The 17325-nt window shown below is 37.8% G+C and overlaps 1 protein-coding gene across 2 annotated transcripts in view; it reads right to left on the bottom strand.

The window, feature by feature from the left end:
- LOC131539439 (uncharacterized) overlaps positions 1–15892 on the bottom strand; it is a 32578-nt gene extending 16686 nt beyond the window's left edge. The window contains exons 1-3 of one of the 2 annotated variants that reach the window (XM_058774056.1): positions 15335–15892; positions 15177–15198; positions 12815–13690 (exon numbers count right to left, since the gene is read on the bottom strand). In XM_058774056.1, coding sequence (XP_058630039.1) covers positions 13611–13690; positions 15177–15198; positions 15335–15877 — 645 coding nt within the window. In that variant the 5' untranslated portion in view covers positions 15878–15892 and the 3' untranslated portion in view covers positions 12815–13610. Of the gene's footprint in view, positions 1–12814; positions 13691–15033; positions 15199–15334 lie in introns of those variants that run through there. The other variant, XM_058774055.1, reaches the window with a different exon arrangement.
- Positions 15893–17325: the final 1433 nt, after the last annotated feature.

Genomic DNA, 17325 nt, shown 5'->3' with positions numbered 1-17325 from the left:
TACTCAACTGTACTATTTTTGGAAACCATGAATATGAACTAAAATGCATTTTTAACATACTATCGCAACATACATACAAATACATTTAAAAATGTATTTAGTCACCACTTGTAGTACACTTGGGTGTACTGGTGTATGAAAGATGGGTTCAAGTATACTACAAGTGGTAACTAAATACATTTTTAAAATACAGAGATGTTAAAAGTGCATTTTAGTTCATATTCATGGTTTCCAAAAATAGCACAGTTGAGTACACTTAGATGATCTTAACTTAAGAACTACTAAAGAATCATTTTAGTATATTAAGCACAAAATTAGTGCACTATAAGTATGTTAAGGAAGTGCACTTTTTTTTTTTCACCTGGGATCCCACATACATGGCATAGTAAACCTCTCATAGTAAAGCTATCACAGGGTGTCTACAGACATAAGTTACATTTAAGACTGTTTAAGGCCCCGCGGCCACCTTGTATCAAAAAAATGGAGACATTTTGTTGTTGTTGTTATTATTTATATATGACTTTAACTTAAGGATCTACTCTTTACTACAATATTTAAGCTAAAATATCATAAAATCATCGAAGACATGAGAAGACATTTACAAGTACCCATAGAGGGTAAATGAAACAATGCAGTTTAACTTGTTAATATTTATGTTCTTTTTGATAGCTTCCTCTGATAGCTTTTCTATGAAATACTGCAGAGTAACATGGACTGCAATAAAAACTCACCTCTGCTGCAATCCGTTCATGTACCTCTGGACTGAGCGCTCGCTGCCTCTTCGGTTGAGAACCACCTTCACTGCTTTGCTCAACCAGAGAATTGGAGAGGATTATAACAAATCCGAAGGAGTGGACAACCTGGATAAGGTATTTTTATTATTTATTATTTATTTATTTATTTTGGGGGTTCTATTTTTATTGAAATGTGAATAGTATTCATAAAGTAAGTGTCATTTATTTTGCAAGCAAACAGCAACAGATGAACTAAGCGTGTGTGTGTGTGTGTGTGTGTGTGTCTGTGTGCTGTTTTTCATCATGCTTGATGTCTCTGCACTGAATTCTTGCGTGCTATGGTCTGAGGTCTGATGTCTGTCCAGAATGGAACTCAGGGAAAGCCTTCAAGAAAAGGCTATTTCTCGAGGAGCTTGGAACAAGTCTGGTGGCTCCCCTTACGGAGAATCGACAGCAACTTGCACGCACCCCAGCCTCTCTCGGTATCCTGAAAAAAGTGAAAAGATCTCTTGAGGTGGAAAATGAAGCTTCCACATCACACACAGAAGAAAACCCCAGGAAGAGGATGAGATGCTACCTCTGTTCCCGTGTACAGGATCAGAAAACCACACCATCTGCAAAAGTCATGCCGTTTACTATGCCTCCTGCCTACAGTGTACTGACTAATAAACAAGACTGAAAAATTGAACACCTATAGAACAATAATTGGTCTCATCTCTTACAAACTAATTTTTACTTTGTTAGTGCTTTATTTGCTCATTTGTTATTGAATTTGTTACTGCTGCATGTATTTTTAATCAATATGTAATATAATTGTTCATTTCTGTTAATTTTCGTTCTGTTTATTTAGTAACTGAAGTGTGGATTAAATTTGTATAATTATATGAAAAACAGATGTGTAAAATAAACGATAAACTCTAAAGACTCCAACATTTCTCTTCACATCTTGTTCAGATTTGATTCTAATCATGAAACATTATTGAAAAATTGTTTTTTTTTTCACTACAAAACATGTTAAACTTTGACAAAAAAAATCTTTTTTTATAATATTTAGATATGAATCCAACTGGAAAAACTTGTGAAAATATGTCTTTCAGTTCGTCAAATAGCAAATAGTAGAGCTCTAATGCCATCTGCTGGTTAAAGTGATGATTTTTATTTTTTTTTTAAACTGCATTTTCCAAAAGATGGGCAAAAATCTTACACTAAACCATGTCAAATTATCCATGTTATCCCCATTAATGAAAGTTAGAAATGTGTCTTTTTATAAAGTGAATTTTACATAAAACGCTGTTTTTGTATAAAAACCTATTTTAAAATATTTTTTTAATTATTTGTATAAATGTAAAAAATATCATCAATCCTCCAAAAACTGCACAAATGTGGAGTAAAAACATTAATAAACTGACTAAAAATACATTTGTTAAAATATATATATATATATATATATATATATATATATATTATTTTGTTACAAAATTACATTTTGTTGCCTGAGGTCTCTGGAGACTCTAATTTCCAAATGAACAGTGCACAAGGGTCAGAATGTATGCTTATAGACAAATCTCTGTATATGAATTGCAGTTTCTGTTAAGGAGGACGGTACTAATGCATTTTTTTAGCATCCTTCAGCTGAATCGCAGCATGTCTGAAGTGGTGTGTATTAATTGTCTGTCCTCTGTCAATAAACTATGTGACAAAATAAGAAAATAAACCACTCTACGTTCTAACAAACTGAGATATACTGGCCATGATATCGAAGTAAATGAATGTACTGTTGAGTAAGTTTATTTTATCATTTAATTTGTTTTGTGTGAATGTCAATTTCCATAAGTAAGACACAGAAAGACAATGTTCATTGTAATACAGAACTTTATTGTGTAGAACATCAGAACAGTCTGTGACTGGAGAGAGTCGGCTGAATCAGCGAGTCTGAAGCTGTGTGTATTAATTGTCAATAAACTGCAGACTCGCTTCCCCAAAGAGCCTGGTGTGGTCTATTTGTGGTGCTGGGTGAAATCCGCTACATTCAATTCATTCAATATAACATATATCATGTTTGGATGTATGATTTTCTCTTTTTTTCACGTAATAAGCTGTTATAATACATAATACATCATGGGTAGAAAGAAGACAATTTTTTTAAATTATTTCTAAAGTATGAAAGTATTTTAAATACCATAAAAATGCATGCGGAGCTTCTTACCACAAAACCAAATGTTTTAGTTTATAGTTATATTAACTGTAGATAAAGAGTTAAAGTTTTACTTAAATGCATTACAGATTTGTTCCATATATGCTTTTTCCCAACATTATTCATCCCCTTCACCTGACTGAACAGGACTCTAGGATCATATGAAAGTGTTTTTAAGCATAGCTTTTTCTTCAACATACTTTAATGCAATGGTCCTGGTCAGAAAATGGATAAAGGAATCATCTTTTCTTGTTTCAGGTTTGTATTCTTTCCAATCCTCTGGAAGCACTTCTCCTGTAGAAACCTTACTGATGATCACTGCCTTCTTCCTGATGTCCAGTAAAGACTGAATGCGATCTTTAAATCCAGGCTTGCATTCTTGTGTCTCAGACTCAATCATCAGATCAATGTAGTCAGGGGTGGACAGAGGATTGGGCTTTAGAGCGATTTCCTGCAGCCGCTCCAAGGACTTTTGAGATTGTTCAGTCAGACAGGTCACAATATCCTGGACAACCTCAAGCTCCTTTTCAAGCTCTTTAAAGATCTTTTCTTTTGACATGATCTGTCCATGTGCATACTCAAATCTCTTCTTTAAATCCTGATAGGTTCCTTTTCTCTTTTCTGTGACATAATCCATTTGTATTTCTGATTAAAGTGCACATTCCAAACACATTTTCCTGGACAGACCGTACACTTTCCGTTTTTCATGACAGAGCACTTATATTTATCACTGTCATTTGCACTAGTGCATTTATCATGACATGTGAAGTAGCCTGTGTTGTTTTCGATCTGTTTTGGGACAATCACTTCTAATTCATATTCAAAATCTTTGTTTGCCTCCATTTCAGCCTCGCGCAGCTGCAGAGCAGCTCTTATCCTCTTGATTTCATCCAGTTTTGTCAGACCAGCACTGATTTGGGGCTGGAGTTCTGTGTGTGTGTGTCAGACGAGCAAGTGAAGCCTGTAAAACAAAACACAAGGCATCAATGCAGTCGATCCCTCCATGGCCAGAAAATAAATCCTGAATCTGTTTTGTGATTTTCTGGTCATGTGAAATTCCTCTGGTATCCCCGAAGCCTGGTGTGTCCACAATAGTCAGAGAATATGGCACCTGGAAACCATCCATGTGATTGATCTGATATGCTGTGATGTCTGACTTTCAGCCTGGGATTTCTGTTTCCCTTCTTCATCTATCAGCACAAACCGGAAGTCGTCTTCCATTGCACTCCCAGAATGTAGTTGATCATGCTGTTAATAGTGTTTTTTCCTGAACCTGTGTCTCCGATCATCATAATGGTCTTGTTCAGTTTTGTGGTGTTTTTTCCAAAGGTGCTTCTTCTGCAGAATCCATCACTGTTCTGCCATGTTTCATCCAGATTGAGTTTAAACATGGGTAGGTTTTCATTGTTTCCATCTTTTATTATTGTGCTCCAGTTGTTTTTTATATTATGTGCAACATTTAAGCTCTTTCCATTGCTGTGGTCTTTTCTCATGGTTTTGCTGCTTCTGTTTTCGAAAAAAACTAACAAAAAAAAAAAAACCTGTGATCACTGAAACAAAATTGACTACACCTGTGATTTCCAATGCATAAACTTGGCTCTAAGATGACACAGATATTGCTGTAAAAACAAATAAAACCCGAAAAATAAAAATAAAATAAACTGAAATTATTTTAAATCTTTGCAAATAAGATAAAAATATTGCTGACCCTAAACTGCAGCTTCCCACTTGATTAACTTTATAAAGTGTCACACACACTTTTATTTTAATTCTGGCCCAGATCCAGCCCAGATCCAACACTTTGCTCGGCGCACATACTGTGTAAAATGATGGCACTTGGGCAGTCCGCTCCTGTTTGCCAAATTTAGGCCACAAGCAAGCTGTGACAATAAATAAATACATAAATTAAACCAGATCCGGCCCAGATCAAACAACTTGCTCGGGCCCAAAGTGAAAATTACGTGACATTCGGCCAAGTATGGTAACCCATACTCGGGAATTAGTGCTCCGCATTTATCCCATCCAAAGTGCACACACACAGCAGTGAACGAACACACACACACACTCGAACCTGCAACCTTTGGGTTACGAGTCCGACGCTCTAAACATTATAATGGTTATATTCCCCTGAAGTGGTGGCCTAATGCCCAGATAGCAAGAACGTTTGGGCTGATATGTGTCACATTTGGCCTAGGTATGGCATGGCTGAGCACATATGGGCCAAACTTTCACCATATATGTTTTGCCATAGCTTTAGAATTGGAGGGAATTTTCTTTTGGATGGCACTTTGTATTGAGGTATTGGGCTTTTACTTGGAAAAACACACATAACCTGCTATAGTCATGTGTGGAGGTCCACATCTCAACCCATTCAACAATGCTATTGGTTGCTTTGTGTCTTCCCCTATTCCTATTGGTGGATTACTGAAAATTGTAAAATATATCCCTTATTTTACCGCTCTGCTCACTCTTTACAACCGCCGTTAAAAAGATGATGATGAAGAAGCTCCCTCACAACAACAGCCTTTGCTCAGACACACTATTATTCAGGTAAGTACAGTTTTGGTGTTTTTCTAAGGGTGTAGCGGTACACTTATTTATACAGAAAAATTTCATTTGGTTCGGTATGTGTGCGAACAATAGTTCTTTCACTGCATGTCTTGAACTGTCCATTTATGCGTGAATAAAATTTCGCTATATATTATTACTATACATTGCCTCCTGTCCAATAATCGCATAAGCTTTCTGTTGTATTCTTAATAAGAAACAAAGTCTCATTTCTTAAATGATGTCTATCAGGAAATGTAAATGATAAATGCTATTTTGAGGCTCTTTGATGTGGCGTGACAGACCGCTGCAGGTACAAACGGCAGTGCGGAGAGAGAGAGGGAATGCGATCATCCCTTTCTCTTTTCTACTAGTTATAATGCAAATTAAACACAAATGAACATCTCTTGTCTCAAGTAATCTCTCAATCAGTTTTTCAACCGCGGAAAAATGCCAACAAAACAGCTCGTCAACAAAATGTCACGAAGCAGCATCTCTTACCTCAGGCAAGTCATTCAGTGTTCACAGCTCATCACTTTGCTTAAAAATAAAGAAACATTTATATAATTAGACTTAGACATTTTGTAAAAACTGCCTATGTGCAATTTACATCTTTGCATACTTTTTTGTTTTGTTTTGTTTTTTTGAGTGTTGATGATTGTATCTAAAATAAAATAAAAATTGAATTTAATAGTTTGGGCCCAGTTTTTAATTGTAGCCTTTAATATTTTTGTAATGTTCAAGTAATAGGGCTCCCTATTTTATAGCATTAGATGAGATAGATTTTTTTTTGTCCTTAAAGAAAATAAAGAAATTACATTTAAAGAAAATGTAATTATAATTGAATTGATTTAATTTAAAGACAGAGGCACAAATTGCTCGGTAAACTTAATAAAAATAAAAAAGCAATTTTATGTTTTTTCCCCTGCTCTACCAAACATGAATCAAACTTCAAAACTGAGGTACTGAACCATCATTTTTGTGTACCATTACACCCATAATGTTTTCAATAATATTATGTATATTATTAAGTATTATGTCTAAAAAAAATAGTCTGTTATTAGAGTAGCTAAAGTTTTCTTCATTTAAAAAGGGCTACATAGCAGCACTCATGTCTTGGGTGGCAGAAAAAGAGAATGTGCGCAGTGCTGATTTACAGTCATTAATAACATGTGCTCGTCTTAATAGTCAAATAATCTAATGTATGATACTAATTATGATATACTAATGTTCTTTTTTTCTCTCCTTCCTGACAGACTGTGAGTGAGAGACTGGCGAGACTTACTGAAAGTATCAGTTATTGTACATTTATTCACTCATTTGACATTTACAAAATAGCACATTTCTGTTATGTTCTGTACTGTACTTCTATCATTAAAATTCTATTATAAACAACAAAAAAGACTGTGAATCAATGTTTGTGTTTAAGATGTGTTTAAGATTTACTGTGTAATGGGTATTTTAAATAAAATAATAGGTGTGGTGTAAATATGGTTAAATAATGGCTTTTGGTGTATCAGCCACATCTGGGCTACATAAGGGCCGTCAGCCCTTTACAGAAATCAACCGTATAAGAATAAGAAAATATAATATATATAATCCATATATCAGCCACATCTGTGATTTGGCTCATTTTGGGTTGGGTTATGGCACTATTTTGGTTCAGTTCTGGCTAAAAAAGATGTGGACAAGTTCTGGACCGGGGAACACGTACTAATCTGGGCTGCGTTTCCCAAAAGCATCGTAAGCCTAAGAAGTTCGTAAAAACGATCGTACAACTGATCTTAATATTACGGTCTGTTTCCCAAAAGCATCGTAACTTAAGTAGCACTTGAAAATCATTGTAGCTCTACGAGTACTCTGGAGTAATCGTAAAGCCCTACGTGCATCGTTATTACTTGTTTTTTTTTGTTTTTTTTTTATGAATTTATAAATGAAATAATTAAAAATGGCAGAAAACAAAAAAATAGACATTTAAATTAAATGACTGGGGGGAAAAACCCAATAAAAGAAATAATGTAGGAAACACGCTTCAAAGACTGAGAAAAATAGGGATAAACTCACACAAAAAAAAAACACACACAGACACTTGACCCTCTATCAATTGCATATTTATTCTGCTAGCTTTTCTTGAAAAACTAACACTAGCTTTCTTTTTTTTTCTATTCTATCTACTTGTTTCTTATAAAAAAAAAAAAACAATTAAAAAAAAAAACCCACTAGGCTACTTTTTTCTATATTCTATCTACTCGTTTTCTTTAAAAAATAAATAAAATAAAACATTGCTACGTGTACTGTGTTAGGCTAACCGAGACTTGTTAGGCTGTAGTACATGCACTTGCATGTTGTTGGTTTTGATTGCTTCTATATTGTCCTCATTTGTAAGTCGTTTTGGATAAAAGCGCCTGCTAAATGACTAAATGTAAATGTAAATTATATTATATTATATTATCTGAGCTGTCTGGAACGCAGCATTAGGTTAACATTTCAATTAACGAGCGTGTACTACAATTACGAGCCATTCTATAAATTGACATTTCAGCACATGACCAACGAATAGCGACTCCTAAGTAGCACTTAAAGCACGGCTACGTGCGATTGTGTTAAGTGCATTTTTGGGAAACGCACGTGAAACAATAACGAACGTTCGTAAAAATTACTCGTAGAAAACGCTCTTAAGCGCTAAGATCAATCGTTATCGAGAAATGCAGCCCTGGGCCACACTTTAGCGGTTGATATTGGCCAGGGCCGGGTTTCTCGATAACGATTGATCTTAACGCTTAAGAGCGTTTTCTACGAGTCAATTTACGAACGCTCGTTATTGTTTCTCGTGCTTTTCCCAAAAATGCACTTAACACAATCGCACATAGCCATGTTTTAAGTGCTACTTAGGAGTCGCTATCCGTTGGTCAAGTGCTGAAATGTCAATTTATAGAATGGCTCGTAATTGTAGTACACGCTCGTTAATTGAAATGTTAACCTAATGCTGCGTTCCAGAAAGCTCGGATAATATAATATAATGATCTTAATATGTAAAAAAGTACAATATTCATATACTATATATAATAATAATAATATATATATATTATTGTATATAATATCTGTAGAGACATTATTTGGTTTTCGTGCATGTCATCAAGCCATTGACAGATTTTTATGAGTTTATCCCTATTTTTCCCAGTCTTTGAAGCATTTCCTACTCTACTTCTTTTATTCTTTTGTTGTTGTTGTTGTTGTTGTTGTTCAGTCATTTAATTTAGATGTGTTGTTTTTTTTTGGTTATCTGCCCTTTTTAGTTATTTAGCCTAATTTAATTTTATATGAATAATAATAATAATAAAAAGATTATAAATTGTGCAATAAAGTACAATCAAAAGCTTTGATTAGAATCACATTGCACTTGAATAAAGTTAAAAGTGTAATCTGCCGATTGTCCTGCAGGTGACCTCCTAATTCCTTCTTACAGGTGACCTTCTTACGATGCACGTAGGGCTTTACGATTACTCCAGAGTACTCGTAGAGCTACGATGATTTTCAAGTGCTACTTAAGTTACGATGCTTTTGGGAAACAGACCGTAATATTAAGATCAGTCGAACGATCATTTTTACGAACTTCTTAGGCTTACGATGCTTTTGGTTAACGCAGCCCAGATCTGGGCCAAAGGAAATTTACTGACTGGGTGGCATTTGGGCAGTCCGGTCCTGTTCGCCAGATTTGGGCCTAAAGTAAGTCTAAGTATTGTGCATGTAAGCCAAGCAAATAAACCAAAACTGGCCGTAATGTGGGCCACAGTTGATTTTTATTCTAACCCTGTTCTTCCCCATATTCCTCATGTGACCCACATGCTGCATGGAATGGTGGCATTTTGGCAGTGGTCCACAAGCAGGCCACAGCCACATTTTAGCTAATAATGAACCAAATAAACCATAAATATACATTATTTTGGCCACACTAAGACTTAAGTGAGTTATGCATCAACAATACTCAACATATTGTAAAAAGAAATTGTAAAATGTCCTCCCTAAATGTTCAAATAAGTTCCAGAAATGTGTCCTAAATCATCCTGACACAGGTTTTGCACAAGCAGCAATTCAAATGTCAGATAAATATTTAAAATTAACATTCCAAGACGTTACAAACTGTTCTTCACAAGTTTAAACCTAAATGCTTCTCACTCAGACTCTACCTACACAGTAAATCTGTAAGTGTCACGGCTATGTTGTGTTAAAGAGCGCACAACGAAGATGAAAGGTTATATATCATAACTCTTCAATAGCACAGCAACATTTAATACATGTATACATAACACCAGACAAACTCAAGATTACAAGTACAAGATTATTATGTGAATGCTTGGCTAAAGAGATGTGTCTTTAATCTAGATTTAAACAGAGAGAGTGTGTCTGAACCCCGAACGTTATCAGGAAGGCTATTCCAGAGTTTGGGTGCCAAATGTGAAAAAGCTCTGCCTCCTTTAGTGGACTTTGCTATCCTAGGTACTACCAAAAGTCCAGAATTTTGCGACCTTAGGGAGCGGGTTGGATTGTAGCGTGGTAGAAGACTAGTTAGATACGCAGGAGATAAACCATTTAGTGCCTTATAGGCAAGTAATAGTATTTTGTAATTGATCCGAACTTAATAGGTAGCCAGTGCAGAGACTGTAAAATTGGGGTAATATGATCATATTTTCTTGACCTGGTAAGGACTCTAGCCGCTGCATTTTGGACTATCTGTAGCTTGTTTATTGAAGATGCCGGACAACCACCTAACAGTGCATTACAATAGTCCAGTCTAGAGGTCATGAATGCATGAACTAGCTTTTCAGCATCTGAAACAGGTAGCATGTTTCGAAGCTTGGCAATGTTTCTAAGATGGAAGAATGCTGTTTTTGTAACATGGGAAATATGATTTTCAAAGGACAAGTTGCTGTCTAATATAACACCCAGATTTTTGACTGTAGAGGAAGTAACAGTACATCCGTCTAGTTGCAAATTGTAATCAAAAAGATTCTGAGTACTGTTTTTTGGTCCAATAAGTAATATCTCGGTCTTATCCGAATATAATAGGAGGAAATTATTGGTCATCCAATCTTTTACATTTTTAACACAATCTATTAGCTTAGATAGTTCAGAAGTTTCATCTGGTCTTGTTGAGATATATAGTTGAGTATCATCAGCATAACAATGGAAACTAATCCCGTATTTTCTAATAATATCACCAAGGGGCAACATGTATATTGAAAATAGAAGAGGACCTAGGACAGATCCTTGTGGTACTCCATACTTTACTGGTGATAGTTGAGATGGCTCCCCGTTTAAAAAAACAAAGTGGTAGCGATCGGATAGGTAGGATCTAAACCATCTTAAAGCCTGCCCTTGAATGTCGAAAGCAGCACTAAGATCAAGTAAAACTAGCAATGAGGTGCAGCCTTGGTCTGACGCAAGAAGCAAGTCATTTGTAATTTTAACAAGTGCAGTTTCTGTGCTATGGTGAGGCCTGAAACCTGACTGAAATTCTTCATAGAGATCATTTTTTTTGCAAGAAGCAGCACAATTGAGCAGACACAACTTTTTCTAAAATTTTAGACATAAACGGCAGATTTGAAATGGGTCTGTAATTTGCCAGTTCACTAGAATCTAGTTGTGGTTTCTTAATAAGAGGCTTAACCGCCAGCTTGAATGGTTTTGGGACGTGACCTAAAGATAACGATGAGTTAATAATATTGAGAAGCGGTTCTTCTGCTACGGGTAACAACTCTTTCAGTAGTTTAGTGGGTACAGGATCTAATAAACATGTTGTTGGTTTAGATGCAGTGATAAGTTTATTTAGTTCTTCCTGTCCTATAGTTGTAAAGCACTGAAGTTTTTCTTTGGGAGCTGTGAATGAAACTGAAGTACTAGACGGTGCAGAACCTACATTTGTTATTGTATTTCTAATGTTATCTATTTTATCAGTGAAGAAATTCATAAAGTCATTACTATTAAACTGTGAGGGAATATTTAGATCGGGTGGCGTCTGTTTATTTGTTAATCTAGCCACTGTGCTAAATAAAAACCTTGGATTGTTTTGGTTATCATCTATGAGTTTGTGGATATGCTCTGCCCTGGCAGCTTTTAGAGCCTGTCTATAGCTGGACATACTGTTTTTCCACGCAATTCTAAAAACTTCCAAGTTAGTTTTTCTCCATTTGCGCTCAAAATTACGAGTTTCTTTCTTGAGAGAATGGGTATAACTGTTGTACCATGGCGCAGTACGTTTTTCTCTAACCTTTTTCATATTGAGGGGGGCAACAGCTTCTAATGTATTAGAGAAGATAGTGCCCATGTTGCTAGTCATTTCGTCAAGTTCACGTGTATTTATGGGTACACAGAGCAGTTGAGATAAATCAGGCAGGTTATTTGTGAATCTGTCTTTGGTGGCTGGAACAATAGTTCTGCCCAGACGATAACGCGGAGCCATATAGTTAATATCGGTAATATGCAGCATGCACGATACAAGGAAATGATCAGTAACATCATCACTTTGAGGTACGATATCTATATCAGTAAGATCAATTCCATGCGATATAATTAAATCTAGCGTATGATTGAAACGATGAGTGGGCCCGGTGACGTTTTGCTTGACTCCAAAAGAGTTTATTAGGTCAGTAAACGCAAGTCCTAACGCATCATTTGTATTATCAACGTGAATCTTAAAATCTCCAACAATTAGCGCTTTATCAACATTAACCAATAGATCTGAGAGGAAATCTGCAAATTCTTTTAGGAATTCTGTATATGGCCCTGGCGGTCTATACACAGTAGCCAGAGCAAGAGATAGGAGAGATTTCTTTTGCATATCTGACAGTGTAATATTAAGTAGAAGTTTTTCAAATGAGTTAAACCTGTATCCTGTTTTCTAAGTAACATTGAGAATATCACTATATATTGTAGCGACACCACCGCCACGACCAGTCTGACGGGGTTCATGTTTATAACAGTAGCTTGGTGGAGTAAACTCATTTAGACCAAAATATTCATTTGGTTTAAGCCAGGTTTCAGTCAAACAAAGTACATCAAAACTATTATCTGTGATCATTTCATTTACAATAACTGCTTTGGGTGCGAGTGATCTAATGTTTAGGAGCCCAAGCTTTAGAAATTGTTTTTGTTCATTTATTTTGCATTTTTCAGGTTTAATCACGATCAGATTTTTTCTAGAACCTACATTAAATTTATATGTTGACCTCACTATTCGGGGAACAGATACAGTCTGTATAGATTGGACAACGCAAGTAATTCTGTCATTTAAGAGGGTAGAGCAAAAGCCATCATACCAGTTATTTGAGAATTGGCTTACTAGTCAGATGGAGCGTAGCGTCCTGGAGATGTTGTCCGACAGGAGTTCGGCTCCGACTCTGCTGGGGTGCAGGCCATCAGCACGGAAAAGCCTAGAACGCTCCCAGAAAAGATTCCAATTATTAACAAAGAGCAGTTTCTGTTCTTTACACCATGACAATAACCATTCGTTTAAAGCAAAAAGTCTACTGAACCTTTCGTGTCCTCGTCGATACGTGGGAAGCGGTCCTGACACGATGATCATCGTTGCGGGCGATGTGCTGCGTACCGTCTCGATCAGGCTCCTGAAGTCCCTCTTCAGTGTCTCCGTCTGCCACAGCTTGGTGTCGTTAACCCCCGCGTGCAGCACGACAGCGCCGACGCCCTCGTCGCCCTTCAGGATCACGGGTATCTGCGCAGAAACATTGAGAACACGAGCACCAGGGAAACAGTGAGTGTGCACTTTACCTTCAGCTAACGTAGCACGGACGTGCCGGACGATGGAGTCTCCGACGATCACAGCGTCGCGTTCCGTCCTCCGCGGTTCCGGGTGGAGATCTCGAAGACCGGAGGCGGCGGAGGGGGAGAGGTCATCACCCGGGGCCTGGCTCGCGTCTTCCGCTGCTGGTGCACCCAAGGTCCGTGGTGTCCCGGCGCCGGAGTGAAGGACACCTGGGAAGATTGCGTCCTGGGTGCACAGGGCCTGTGCAGAGAAACACACGGAGTAGAGGTGGTGGGAGTGTTAGCAGCGCGCAGTATACTTACCCCGGACTTGTGAGCATCAGCCCGGGATGTTTCCAGCGCGGCTCTCCGCTCTCTCAGCTGGGCCTGCTTCTCCACCAGGTCGCGGATCTGCTTCTCCACGGCCTCCAGCTCCAGCTGCACCTATACAATGTAACTGTAAATGTATAGTAGTTACATTTTCACAAATCATGCTAGAAACATTCATAAGAGCACTAGACAAAGTTATCACCTACATAGCAATGGTTATTAATAAAAACTATAATAGTAATATGCATTGTTGCATGAATAATTAGCAACTGATAAAATTATCCACTCTAAACTATAGTAAAGTATTAACTAATTTTGATGCAATAAATAGGGTATGACTTAAAAATTATCATCCCTCCAAAACAGAGAAAATATCTTTCACAAACATCTACATGTCTGCCTCTTTTAAAGTGTGCAGTTGTTACGGGGCTGACGAGACGAGAGGCGTGCGGATCCATGTGCAGGCTTTTATTAGGCAGAGACGTGGTCATAACAGGCAGGGTCAAACAATGGCAAACAGGTATGGCCGGGACAAGACAAAGAGTAAAACTTAGGGCAAGCGTGGGTCGACGATCAGCGAACAGTATCCAGAGGGGCGAGACAGGAGAGGTAATCCAACAACGTAAGCGATAGTCCAGGCAGGGGAAAACACAATCCGACATAGGCTAGGCTAGGCTAGGCAAGGCAAGGCAAGGCAAGGCAAGGCAAGGAAAACTAATAGGGCTCTGTAGGGCAACAATAATGCGTACAATACTCGGCCACGAGGGAGAGAATGTCCAGGGTTGAAATAGTGTGTGTGATTAGTGATGCTGTGTGATCAGGTGTGCGTGTGATTAGTGCAATGAGTGATTGGTGACAGCTGTGATCAGTGTTGGATGATGGGAATTGGAGTCCATGTGATGTGTGGTGTAAAAGTCCATGTGGTGAGCGGGTGACCTCTAGTGGTGAATGAACGGGAGTGCAGACCAGATTCGTGACAGCAGTGTATATAATGAGTTGTATTTGTATGGGTTATTATACACAATTCTTCAACAACCCCCCCATCATATGATTTGTGGCAACATATACGGGTCACTTCAGGCTCACAGCCACATTAGCCAGTGCTTAGTACTTACCATATCTTCGCCCAAAACTGGCCCAGATTCGTTTTATACCTGGTTTACACCCTGATTAGCCTTTTTACAAAGGTGGCCCACATTTGGTTGGCACTATTTGGCCCATGTGTGATTTGATCAATTTGGGCCATTTTTGCTATTTTACATGTGGGCCACTTCAGGTTTACATCCATTTTGTACGGCAGTGCCGTATCATTGCCTTAAGTGGCCCACATCCGCATGCTATCTGGGAAGGCAGAAAGTACTTTCTTTTATTGCACAGACTGATATTGCATTGGCATTATATAGTTTTCACCCCCTCTCCCTAGTATCTATCGCTGAACAGGTGACTGATATTCCCATTCCCACATAATCCTGTTACCCTTTACCATGATCATGACATAAATATAACACATGAACTCTTCCTGTCTATTACACATACTGTATTTATGGCATTTAGCAGGTGTAGACTTAAAATGTGATTAAATATTAGGTAAGCAAAAAAAGTATATGACTCACCTGCACTGCTCCTCATATTTCTCTGAAAAACACATTTGATACTGATCAAAAACTGTCCTGAATCTAACATTAAGAGAAATTAAGTATAAAGTACTCAAGACACTCTCTAATAAAGCTGCATATGTTTCCAGTTATTTAATAAATGCATTTCTTCATACCCCCGTCTTGACTGTGATCACGTTACTCTCTGTGGTGTAGTTGAGTTTCCCCGCCGCTGCACATCTGATCTCATACTCAGTTTCTTCTCTCAGATCAGTCAGAGTAACTGTGTCTTGATCTTTCAGCACAGGTTCAGATGTCCAGACTGTGTCCTGCTTTGCTTTATACAGTAATCTGAGCTCCACTGTCGCAGGACATGATGAAGGAACCACCTTCAGAACCACACTCTGACCTTTGACCTCTTCAGTGATTGGACAGACTGGTTTGGATGGAGGAGTAAAGCAAACAGCTTCATCACATTCACTTTCATACAGAAGAATGCAGGAACCAGGATTATTCACAATTTCCTTTGAGGACACAATAAACTTAGCTGGTTTACAGTCCTTTGAATTCATCAGGTTCTTAAATATCTCCAAGTTTCTCCTCATGGTCTTTTGGATCTCAGCAGTGAGCCAAGACTTTTGCTTGACATCAGGGCTTATCTCTACATTTTCTTCTTTTGTTGAAGAACTCAGATAGACCTTTTGTTTAGGAAGGATCATGTCTGAGCAGTTCAGTGACGTGAATGTGTAACTGACCAGATTTCCAACCTCCAGATCCATCAAAATGACATCTATGTTGTTTTCCACCTGTGCATCCTTCAGCTGTCTGAGGACTGTTTTAATGATCTCAGACTCTCTTTCTCTCTCTTTCAGCCATTCTGTGAGGTCACTTCCATTGAATGGAGATTCTTCATGTTCTTGTAGAAGATCATTCAATACTGTTTCCTTCATCAAGTCTCCGCGGATGCTTGGCAGCAGAGAGCCGAGCTTCTTCATGAGTCTCAACTTGTACTTGTAGCAGTTGTGCTTCATTTGCTTCATTGCATTTTATCATGAAATGCAGCAAAATTCACAGCAGGAGAGTCTTCCAGAAGATCACTGCATTTCATCTCGGCTGTATTTAAACTCTCAACCACTGATTCAGTTTCTTGGATTAGATTCGTGCTGATGTCTTTCTGAAGTTTTGAAGTTCTTGAGTGAAGTTTGTCCAGAGGATAAAGCCAAACTCTCAGAGGAACCGCCAGCTCTTGGTTTTCTTTCAGCAATTTCGGAAGATCAGCAAAAACCTTCATCACATCTTCAAAAGTGGTCGGGTTAGACGGCAGCTAGAAGTCACCATAAAATGTACAAGTGAAGTCTTTGACTGCAGTTTTCTCTTTGTCATTCATGTTCAGGTCAACGTTTGCATCTAGTGAAATGACACCCAGCAGTTTCTCTAGAGCCACTTTTACTTCTCCTTTTACTGTGCTTTTGTCCTCGTCTGAAGAAACTTGTCTATCAAACACAAAGCAGGCATCTGCTCCGTACAGTATTCCTGTTACTACATGTGTGGCTATGTCATTATCATCATCAGGAATATTTTCAGAAGGCAACTGATTCACGGTCAGTTCTTTAAACTCGCTGGTTGAATGATAATGTAGCGTCAGTCTCTGCTGTATGAAGGACGTCTTGGTGTCTTTGAGATACTTTGCTGCTCCACTAACCTGGACGAGTCCACCTAAGACACTCAGGTTCAGTCCACCTTCAATATTTAGTAAGTTAGATTTGTCCTTAATGGAGTCTGAAGCTGTGACATTTAAATCTGTATTAATCTGGGGACGAGAACAAGTATTCTGCTCCAGCTGTCCTTTATTCCAAAATCTGATTCCTGTGTAATAATATAATTATTATAATTTAATACATTATGTGAACTTGCACATAATGTATTAAAAGAGAATGAAGAAGAATAAAGATACGTTTGTACCAGGACAGTTCTAGACCCTTTTAGGGTCTGTAATTTATATATAATTTATTTATTTCTGACGTGTCTGCGGCCCTGCATTAATGAGGCTAGCAAACATTTCATGACATTGCCATGAGAAGACTGCAAAAGTTTTTGTCTAAAGTGTGTATTTAAGCTAAAGTAAAGCACAGACTTTGTCTCTATCTTGTGAATATGGCTCCACTCA

Source organism: Onychostoma macrolepis, chromosome 04 (assembly GCF_012432095.1).
Source record: "Onychostoma macrolepis isolate SWU-2019 chromosome 04, ASM1243209v1, whole genome shotgun sequence".
NCBI lineage: Eukaryota > Metazoa > Chordata > Actinopteri > Cypriniformes > Cyprinidae > Onychostoma > Onychostoma macrolepis.
This window is presented reverse-complemented; position numbering and strand designations above follow the sequence as displayed.